This window comes from Nannospalax galili, unplaced genomic scaffold (assembly GCF_000622305.1).
Source record: "Nannospalax galili isolate Female #2095 unplaced genomic scaffold, S.galili_v1.0 scaffold109, whole genome shotgun sequence".
NCBI lineage: Eukaryota > Metazoa > Chordata > Mammalia > Rodentia > Spalacidae > Nannospalax > Nannospalax galili.
Window position 1 is genome coordinate 3,877,948 of NW_008360315.1, and position 10,093 is coordinate 3,888,040.

The 10,093-nt window shown below is 34.4% G+C and overlaps 1 protein-coding gene across 3 annotated transcripts in view; it reads left to right on the forward strand.

Annotated features, from left to right (window-relative positions):
- The window catches only part of Spock3 (SPARC (osteonectin), cwcv and kazal like domains proteoglycan 3), a 442,261-nt gene that overhangs the window by 402,650 nt on the left and 29,518 nt on the right, over window positions 1-10,093 (forward strand). For all 3 annotated transcript variants that reach the window (XM_008824947.3, XM_008824946.1, XM_008824949.1), the window contains one exon: window positions 6,339-6,458. In XM_008824947.3, coding sequence (XP_008823169.1) covers window positions 6,339-6,458 — 120 coding nt within the window. The remainder of the gene's footprint in view (window positions 1-6,338; window positions 6,459-10,093) is intronic.

Below are 10,093 nucleotides of genomic sequence, written 5' to 3' on the forward strand. Positions count from 1 at the left end.
TTTTGAGGAAGCTACCTAGAAGAATTTTTTTTTCTCAAAGAAAATGTGTAATTATAGGGTGGACACTGTGATTTCAACCTTCAGTGTGTCTTATCTGCCTAAAAGTTTATATCTCCTCCAAGCTTCCTTATTGTGTAACAGTCTTAAATAGTCGCACATATTGCCCAACATCAGTATTCAGTAGGTCTTTCTCTTTAAAAGAGTTTTAAATTATTTTTGAATTTTTAGATAATTTCATGCATGAATATGTTTTATCCAGCTTCTCCTTTTATCCAGTTCCTCCCAAATCTGCTCAAATCCCTCTCAATATCCTGACCTCTGTCTTGATTATTATTACATAAACCCACCACACACACACACACACATACACACACACACACACACACACACACAATGTACTGAGTCAATTTAGTAGTGCTGACATGTACACATCTTTATGGCTGACCACTTGGGTTTGGATAACTTTACTACAGAGCTTATCCCTGGAGTAAATTAATTCTCTGTCCCTCAGCAGCCATCAAAGGTCTGTACCTCTTTATTTAGAGCTGGGAAGTTGTAAGCTTTTCTCCATGCACATTGGCACATCACCTGGTTTTGTCATTATGAAGGTCTTGTTTAGGCCACTGTATTTTTTACGTAGCTTTCCAGTGATGACTAGAATATGCTGTCTAGCAGCACACATCCTGATCCTCTGGCTTTTACAATATTTCTGCCTGCCACTTGATCTCTTGAGATATGTTCCAAATCTTGCCATATCCCTTGGTTGACTCCAAGAACTTGTAGGTAGATTCTTATTGCTGAAGACATCAAACACAAAAGACACAGGACTTGGAGACAAAGAGCTGGAAGTGACATGGAGACCTCATGCCTGAAGACCAGCTCACATAATATTGGAAGTTTCACCAGTTTCCAATCCCACCAGCAGTGAATAATGAGGGTTCCTCTTTGCCCACATCCTCACCATCAATTTGTTGTCATTTGTTTTCTTGATCTTAGACTTTTTGACTGGGATAAAAAGAAATCTTATGCATTTCCCCTAATTACTAAGGATATTGAAGGATTTTTCAAGTATTTATTAGTCATTTTTATTTCTTCTTTTGACAATTCTATGTTGAGATATGTAGCTCATTTTTTAATTGAATCATATATTTTCTTGACTCAACAGAGTATGCATAACTGTGGTTCATCAGGCTCATCTGGAATGTGATCATGTTTTTATTTTTGTTTTTATTTTGAGACAAAGCCTAGCCATGTAGCTCAAGTTGTCTTGAACTTATTATGTAGCCCAGATTGTTCTACAATTTATGAGACTCTTTTCCTTGGCCTACTGAATTCTGGGATTGTGAGCAATCTCCGTAATACACATCTTTTATGACTGATTCACAATTTAAAAATTGATGGAATGGATTAGAAAGAATTCTAATGGCAGTCCATGTTCTTTCCCTCTTCTTCCACGTGTGTTGGCCTGGTTCTGGGAGCTAATTATCTTTATCTGTTGCAGATTTTTCCCATCTGATGACTAGATTTGTAAAATGGCTATCGATTTCAAATTTACTGTAAAACATATTGCCTTAACAAATAGGAGTCTCATTCAACTTCTTTATCAATTTCTGGCATGATTATTCAGTTGTTCTTATTTTTTATTGATGTTTATAAAACTTAAAGAGCAAAAATCCTAATGGACAATTAAGCCAAAACTGCTTTTCTATGAAAAAAAAAGCACAGGGCTTGAGATATGGCTCATTGTTTCAGGACCACTTTCTCTGAAAGCATAAGGACCTGAGCTCAAATCTCCAGCACCCACATTAGAGTTTGTTTATGGATGTGCTTGCCTGTGACCTCATTGTTCAGATGGCTGAAATAGCAGATGCTGGGAGCTTGCTGGCTAGCCATACTGACACAGAGCATTACCTGTTCAGTGAGAGAATATGTCTTAAGGGATTAGGTGGAGAGTTACACAGGATCGAGGAAGGCATAAAATGCCCTGTGCTGTCTTCAAATAAGCATGTGCTCCTGCACATATGTGCACACATATGCATAAACCAGACACATATATCCCACACCCGATAAATAATAGATAACACTAAATTCTGTATTTTCTGTTTTATAGACAGTACTTGAACCTCATCATTTTACAAAATGATGGCATTCTCATTGTCCATTTAACTCATATTTTTGCTTCCATATCCCTGTCTCAGAGACTACCATTGGACGATTTGGTACTAAAATGGACAGTATTTCCATTACACTGCATAATCACTAAGGTTTATGTGAATTCTTTGTAATGTAAGTGGAGTTTGATATTGGTACTTGTATAATTTCATGAAGATGGCAACACTGTTGACTGAAAAGTAAGAATACATGTGAGAATTCCATCAGTACAAATCCATTTTTCTCCCCCAAAGATAGAATTAGTTTCTTCAACTTTGTGTTCCTCTTTTTCATTCTCTAACTGCTTTATCATGACTATATGCTTTAATGAACTGTCAGTTAGAATCTGTTGTGTCAAATCTCATTTCCCATCAGATCTGTCCCTCTCTGCCCACCAATTTGACCTGTCTTCATATTTCTTACACACGCTGGACTTCTTTACACCTTTGTTTTCTACGAGTCTTTTATAAATTCCTGCTCCCTTCACTTTCCTGAGATTCTTTTTATCATTTTTCTGTAGTTGACATTTACATTTTCATGGGATGGAAAGTCTCTGACTTGTATATTTAAACATGCTTTTAATATACTCTGTTTTGTTGATAAATGAGTTAACATAGAATGCTAGGTTAAAATCTATTTTCTGTAGAGCCTTGAGGGAAGAGCATATTATCTTCTACAGCCCATCAGACCTCATCGTTGCTAGGATACCAAGCTCTGAGTTTGCCTTAAAAAATCTCATATTTGTTCATTATTGCTTCTTTCTTAAATTTTCTTCCTTAAAATGCTTGGTATATTCTTTATTTGAAATTTTATATGAAATAAAGTCTTCCGTGTGTGTGTGTGTGTGTGTGTTTTCCTACATTTCCTACTCAAATCCACACCTTTTTGATGCCCTTTCCTGTTTTCAGTCTGCATTCTAGAGGAAGTTTCTTGTGCTCATCCACTCTACAACATGTTTTTTCTCATTAAAGATGTGTGCGTGTCAGTGAGTGAGTGTGTGTGTGTGTGTGTCTGTGTGTGTGTGTCTGTGTGTGTGTGTGTTTATATAAATATACATGTAACGTCTTGAAAATCACAGGAGCTTTTCTTTCCCTTGTTATTTGTTTGTGTGAGATCATGGTCTGGTCATTTCTTTAGAAACACTGAAGAACCCAGGATAGAAACTCAATTTTTCCTTTACTGAATTTTAATTTTAAATCATATATTTGTGGTAGCAGAATTTACTATTTTCTTATTTATTCCTACCTGCAAATAAAATTGGATTAATTTGTACCAAGCACAGTTTTAGTTCACTCCTAGCTATGAAACCCATAGTTTTCAATCACCTTCTGCATCCAGGTTCCATAGGTATTAAGAAAAAAAAATCCTCTACTTACGTCATGTAATACTCTTTGTGTGAAGATAAGGACAAACTGACTCATAACTTACAAAAATAATGGCATTATTCATAATTACTTTTCTAAAAGATAATAGAAAGTGAAATCACTCTTACTGAACGACAGTTGCTAAGGACCCTTATTAGGTGCTATGACTTGGAAACAGTTGTAGTACATCTAATTACTCATTAGGATCCCTATAATCTGATTTTAATTGATATCAAACATTGGACTTGGATACATGTGATTTCTTTAAAGTCAAGAAGATCCAATTACCCTATATAGATTCAGCACAGTATTCTGAAAATGTGTTTTTCTAACATCAAATGCATCCCTACAGTGATGGTCAACTTACATTATCATAATCATTTAATGAAATGGAGGTTTACAGGCATTTAGTGAAGCAATTCCTGACTTTTTGCTCTAAATTGGTATTTGCTAGTTTGTTGATTTCCTTTGAGATATCTGTGGTTGGTCGCTGTAGTGATTTACAATTTCTATTCTGAAATCTGTCTTAGGAATTCAAACCCTAGGTACTAACTTCCAAGACCTTAGACAAGTTCTTAAATTCCTGACATTTTAACTTGAAAGCAATACTAGTTTTCCTATGGATTTTATGTTAATATAGTTCAAGTACTCATCACAATAAGAATATAATTGTCAGTAATTATCATTATTTTTACAATTATTACTACATGATTTCCATTAAATAACATGAATAAGCTATATTTACAGCTAAGATATCTTGTTATATTCAATAAAGATACATATAACCTAACATCTGAAGCCCTATTATTGTTAAATACATCATTTAGTTTGAAAATTATTGAAGTTCCACAATTATTCCAGTATAGATGTGAGGTAAATACTCTATCAATTCATTAAACTTTATTAACACAATAAAATATTGCAAGTCAATCTGTTCAACAAAGTTTTTATCTTCTGCATGTAATTCATTTGATAATATGTTGGTATTTGAGGGTCATGGTTTTGAATGAAATAAAATGATAAAAAGTTGTTTTAAAATTAGTTTTTCACTGTTTACCATAGGCAATGCATTAGCGTGTTTTGCCTTAGAAATATATAGGTGTGTATAGAGTGAAGTCTGTCTTATGCATGCAGGCTCCACAATCCCTATCACAGATATATATATATATATGCATGTGTGTGTGAATGAAGAAATATTTAAAGTGCATGTGAGTAAGGGAACTTTCCACTCTTCTCATATGAAAGTAACTATTAAATGTATTCTCCTGTTTCCTAGCACTTTTACCAAAAGCTGTATTTTTATTGCAGTTCCATTCTGATACACAAAAGCCTTCTTTAATTGATAACTTAAAGGCTGCATTGGGTGACCATGTTGGATAAGTATTACCAGGTCACAGCTGATGCAATTTTGATATGAAAAAATATGCATTAAAATTAGCTGAATAAATAGTATTGCACAATTGAAGTTTTACATACATGCAGCATATTTACCTAAAGCAATTTAAGACATATCTTTGGATTGAAATCTGGATAAATTTGTAAAGATTTTTTTCTCATATTTTATTGATTCTCAGGAAATTCATGCACTGTATTTTCATCACCTTCAGACGCCCCTCCTTCATCTTTATCTGCACCCTACTCACCACTTCTCACCACACACAAAACTTGTCACCAAAGAAGCTTCTTCTTGCAGAAGATAATTAGTAATACAGAGACCAATATCTGGTCAATGTTGAGAGAATAATAGACTGTGGCGAACCTCTATTATACCCTTTCCTCTCAAGGCTCAGGTATCATTGCAGAAGGTGGTGGGAGCAGAAAAACTGTAAGAGCCAAATGGTGGTGGAGGAATATGAGGAAACTGTACTGTGTGCACACCACAGGCCAGTAGTATATATGAACACACAGTGCTTGTGACAGCGTGCACAATGTCCAGGCAAGTCCAAGCCATATAATTACCCATAATTGGAGGAGGAGGACAGGAAGCCCCAGACATAGCTAAGGATCTGTTTGTTAAGGATTTAAAAGACGTTTTAAAGTTATGCTTAATTTCTGATATTGATACAGGTATGTAACATGATTCAAAGGAAAATGAGGCTAATGGCAAAATGAGACCCCTTCTATGACTAATTCCCACTAATTCACTTCTAATTTAATGCAGATTCATAAGCTTCATGTATCCTTCCAGATGTATACATGTAGATGATTTCGACTATTGTAGAAAAATGTTTTAAGTGCTTTATTGTTGCTTATAAGGAAGCAAAAGATCCTTTTCAGGTGTAACAGACATAAACCAGGTCAAGGTGAAAATGTTAGTATTAAGACCAATGGTAATTTACTACCTTTCACTTAACTTCATCAGTAAATGTGGATCATAAATAAAAATTGTATTGTATTTGACTTTTACTCTAACCCATTGGCTTCTCCAAAAGCAGAGATAGCTATGAATTCTGTACAAGGCAGTGCTCTGAATGTGATCTACCCCTACTCGTGTCATGAAGCATGTATTCTGGAGTTGCCGTTTTCCATATCCATAGGCATTTTCTTCACCTTTTTTTTTTACATTTTTTTTCTCATGGAAGTCATTTTCTAGTGAAAGGATTTCTGCTTTAAATAGCATTCATTATTTCATTATATCATATTGCTTGAATCACATGTTTATTTTTAGATTTGAAAAGCCTTGAATCACAACTATTGTTTTGCATTTAATTTGATTTAGGTATTTTTGTAATACAGATTTTAAAGAATAATTTAAAAGTTTAAATTGGTGTCCTGCTGAATTTTTGTTCATATTAAAGATTTCTGTTACTTCTGTGTTTCTAGCATGCAGTGATCTGGAATTCAGAGAAGTGGCAAACAGATTGCGAGACTGGTTCAAGGCCCTTCATGAGAGTGGAAGTCAAAATAAGAAGACAAAAGCATTACTGAGACACGAGAGAAGCAGTAAGATTTTTAAACTTGATCAATAGTATTGTCTTTCAGGTGACTTCTACTCAATACACCTCTCAGAAAAAATACACTTGCCAATATTTATCCTTTACAAGATGTGAAACAAAAGTGAGCACACTTACTATTTCAAGAGTTTTGCAGTGTTATGCAAAAAAACAATGCTTTTCAGACAACTCTGGCTGCAGGAAATGATATTGTCTCCTCGGAGTATTGAATTTCTAGCCTAAATTCAGGACTAGAAATATTACCAGGCATGACTTCATGCCTAAAGTCCCAGCACTTGGGCTAGGATGGGATATGATGAGTTCAAGGCCTAGGCTGAATACCAAGACCCTGTCTAAAAAGATAAAAGAAGGAAAGGAAGAAAGCAGAGAGGTATTTAAAATTCCATGTGTAGAAAAATAAGATAAGGATGATAGAGTACTTTACTATTTATTTATTATACCGTGAATCAAAAATATTTCCAGTAACAATATCCTCTAAACAATTTAATTACAGATCATACCATCCACCTTGAATTTTTCTGACAACTTTAATTTAGCCCTGTGGAGAGTGGGGTTAATTTAGAGAGAGGAGATAATCTGCCAATCAAGTAAAACCTGAAGAGAAAATAAAGTCATGTGATTTTTACAATATTCTTTCATCATATGTATTAAATATAAATTTGTATTCATAATATATTAAAAGTCAATTTCATGGTATTGTTTGACTCACGTGTTTAAAGCCTTTGGATTTTATCCCCAGTATTATCAAACAAAAAGCCAAAAGGATATAGAAATTGCAAGTAAAAGTGAAGTTCTTGTTCTGAACAACTCTATGAACTTTTCATCTTATACTATCATTTATATAAAATGTATTTTCATTTAATGACTATAGAAATAATAATAAAACATGGACTGAATATTTCAAACACATAAATACTTATTTTTTCCTAAGAGGTTCTAATAAATGGGACAGCAGTAATGAGGTATGCCTTAGCTGGCAAAGAGGTTCCCATGCATGACCATGACCATCCTTATTGATCATGACCAACATGAGCACACACTTTAATGTTCAGCTCTGAAATTGCAGTGTATGACAAACTGATAGCAACATAGCACACATTTATATTTTCTTAAATGTCGTGCTTGCTTTCTTTGCATTAAGTTGTTTTCAACAATTTTAACCTTGTATGCTTATGAATCTTCTTTTCTAAAGTAATTTGTGTGAAAAAAGTCACTTTTGGAAATTGTAAATTTATTCATTGTGTGAATATGCATGCTTTTCTTCTTATGAATTTTATCACCAAATTATAGTACATTTCCAAGCCCATTGAGAGTTTCAGATTTGCCTTTGGATGTATTATCAAGTTTTTTGACAGCTATAAGTTATTTGGTACCTTTCAGTCTGAATTTATTTAATAGAAATAACAACTAAGCACAAACCTTTTCCATCCTAAAGAAAATATTCTTGGTATATTTTCCCATGTGTGGGGAAAGACCTTTCAGGACAGTACATAATGATTTTAAATTATTCATATCCAGAGTTGTCTCCTCAATGTGTCTTCTTGAATAGTACATATTTTCAAAGAGCTCCTTTGACCTTGAGTTGCTACCAATCTCTCACCTGGATCTGTAGGTACATGAAAGAACATGTGGAAGCTTCCACACATCAGGCTACAACTGGAAAACGTGTAGAGAATAAGAGACTGCAGAGTGTGTCCCTGGGTAGAGCTCCTATATTGAACTAACCCACCCAAGGCTCAGGGGCCATTTCGGAAGAGCAGACGGAAAGACAGTAAGAGTTAGGGTTGGTGGATGACCAAATGGAAACAGAGTTTTCCCGGCTTCTTTGAACTTGCTTACATGAATTTACAGCAATGACATGCACCAGACCCATGCAAACTCAAAGCAGATGAAATACCAGCATAGAACTTGGGAAATAGGTAGAAGGCCACAACCTTAGTGGGGAACTATTGGTAGCTGATCACTGCTGGTGAAGTAGAGTTGGTCTTCTTTAAGGGTTTGACACTGCATAAGCTAACCAGACTCTAGTGGATGAATTCACACCATGGGACATCTGGGTACACAATGTTGACAATTAGGCCTTAGTATGTATGATACAATGCATGAAATATAGTAGATTGAGCTATGGGTTGGAGTGCAGATAGGGGAAGGAGTCTAAATATGATTAAGATGTATTATATGAAATGCAAAAGAAATCAATGAAAATATACATTGGAAAAGAAAGAACATGTAGAATACTCAGAGGGCTTTCTTATCTCTTTGAAACTTGACAACCCTGGCTAAATCCTTCCCATAGTGCATCATCTTTAATTTGTTAACTAACTTTGCAACATCAGGTTTCTGTCTCCTTCCTGTTCTTTTCTTTATTTGTTTGCCTTTTTGAGAAGTGGTCTCAGAAGTGACATATGTTGGAGTTTAACTAAGTCACCTCCCTCTGTTTCCAAATTGCTGTTTCCTTGGGCACGCACCACTGCACTCTGACCTATTGACTCCTACTTCAATGTTTCCTTCAGATCATTAATCACTATGGAATTGAGTAACAATCTCTTCTGTCATTGTACTGTCTTCTCTTCAATTAAACTACTCTAAACAGAAGAATGTCATATATCTTAAATATGCAAAGTTGATTTGTGTTTTGATTTTTTAAAAATAATTTTATTGATTCGAGAATTTTACACAATGCATTTTGATCATATACTGCCCCTCTCCCCCTCTGTACACCCACTCTGCCATCACCCATCCAACTTCATGCCCTTTATTATAATTTTTCTTTGTTAATGGCTTATCTAGTCTAATTTGTGTATCTAGTCTAATTGTGTCAAATGCTCTTGGGTGTGACTCTGTCCCTTGGAGTCTGGTCAACATACCAGGTATCACATCAGTAAGGAAAACTAACTTTTCCAGGATCTATCATTGCCAATAGATCCTCAGCTAGAGCGGTGGCTTCCTGCCCAACTTCCCCATCTGTACTGGGCCCCTGTGTGACTTGAATTTGCACAGATATTGTGCATACTATCTTAGGTTTTGTAGCCTCATATGTGCAAATATCCTGTGGTGTTCACACAATTTCTTTGTCTATATCTGCTGTTTTGATATTTCAATATAACAGCAGCATTCTGATATCATGATCCTTTTTATAAGAAATTATGTCATTAACATAGAGCTCCAATATATATTTTATGTCCTTTATGCATATTGCACATAAAACAAAGAAAAATTTACTTACAGTATCTATTAAGCAGGAGAAAAAATTTTAAGAAAATATTATTTCAAAAGTTATGAAAACCAAATTTTGCTTTTATATCTGGTTAGTAGTATTGCATTCCATCATTTAAAAAAATCTTATATTAAAATATTTAAATATTAAATGTCATTAACCAAGAAAAATGTTTTGTGAATTTATTATATTTTATGCATTCAATTCTGTGTCACACATTATGGAGCAATTGGTCATTTTGCTGTAGTATAAAATGACATTGTGTATAGTGCACACAATTACTTTTACTTACAGGAGTAATGCTTGCATATTTAATGACAGTAACTTATTTTATTTTATAGAAAAAATGTGAGGTGAATAAATATAAATTGTTAGGCTTCAGCATTTTCCAGTAGATTAACAGATTT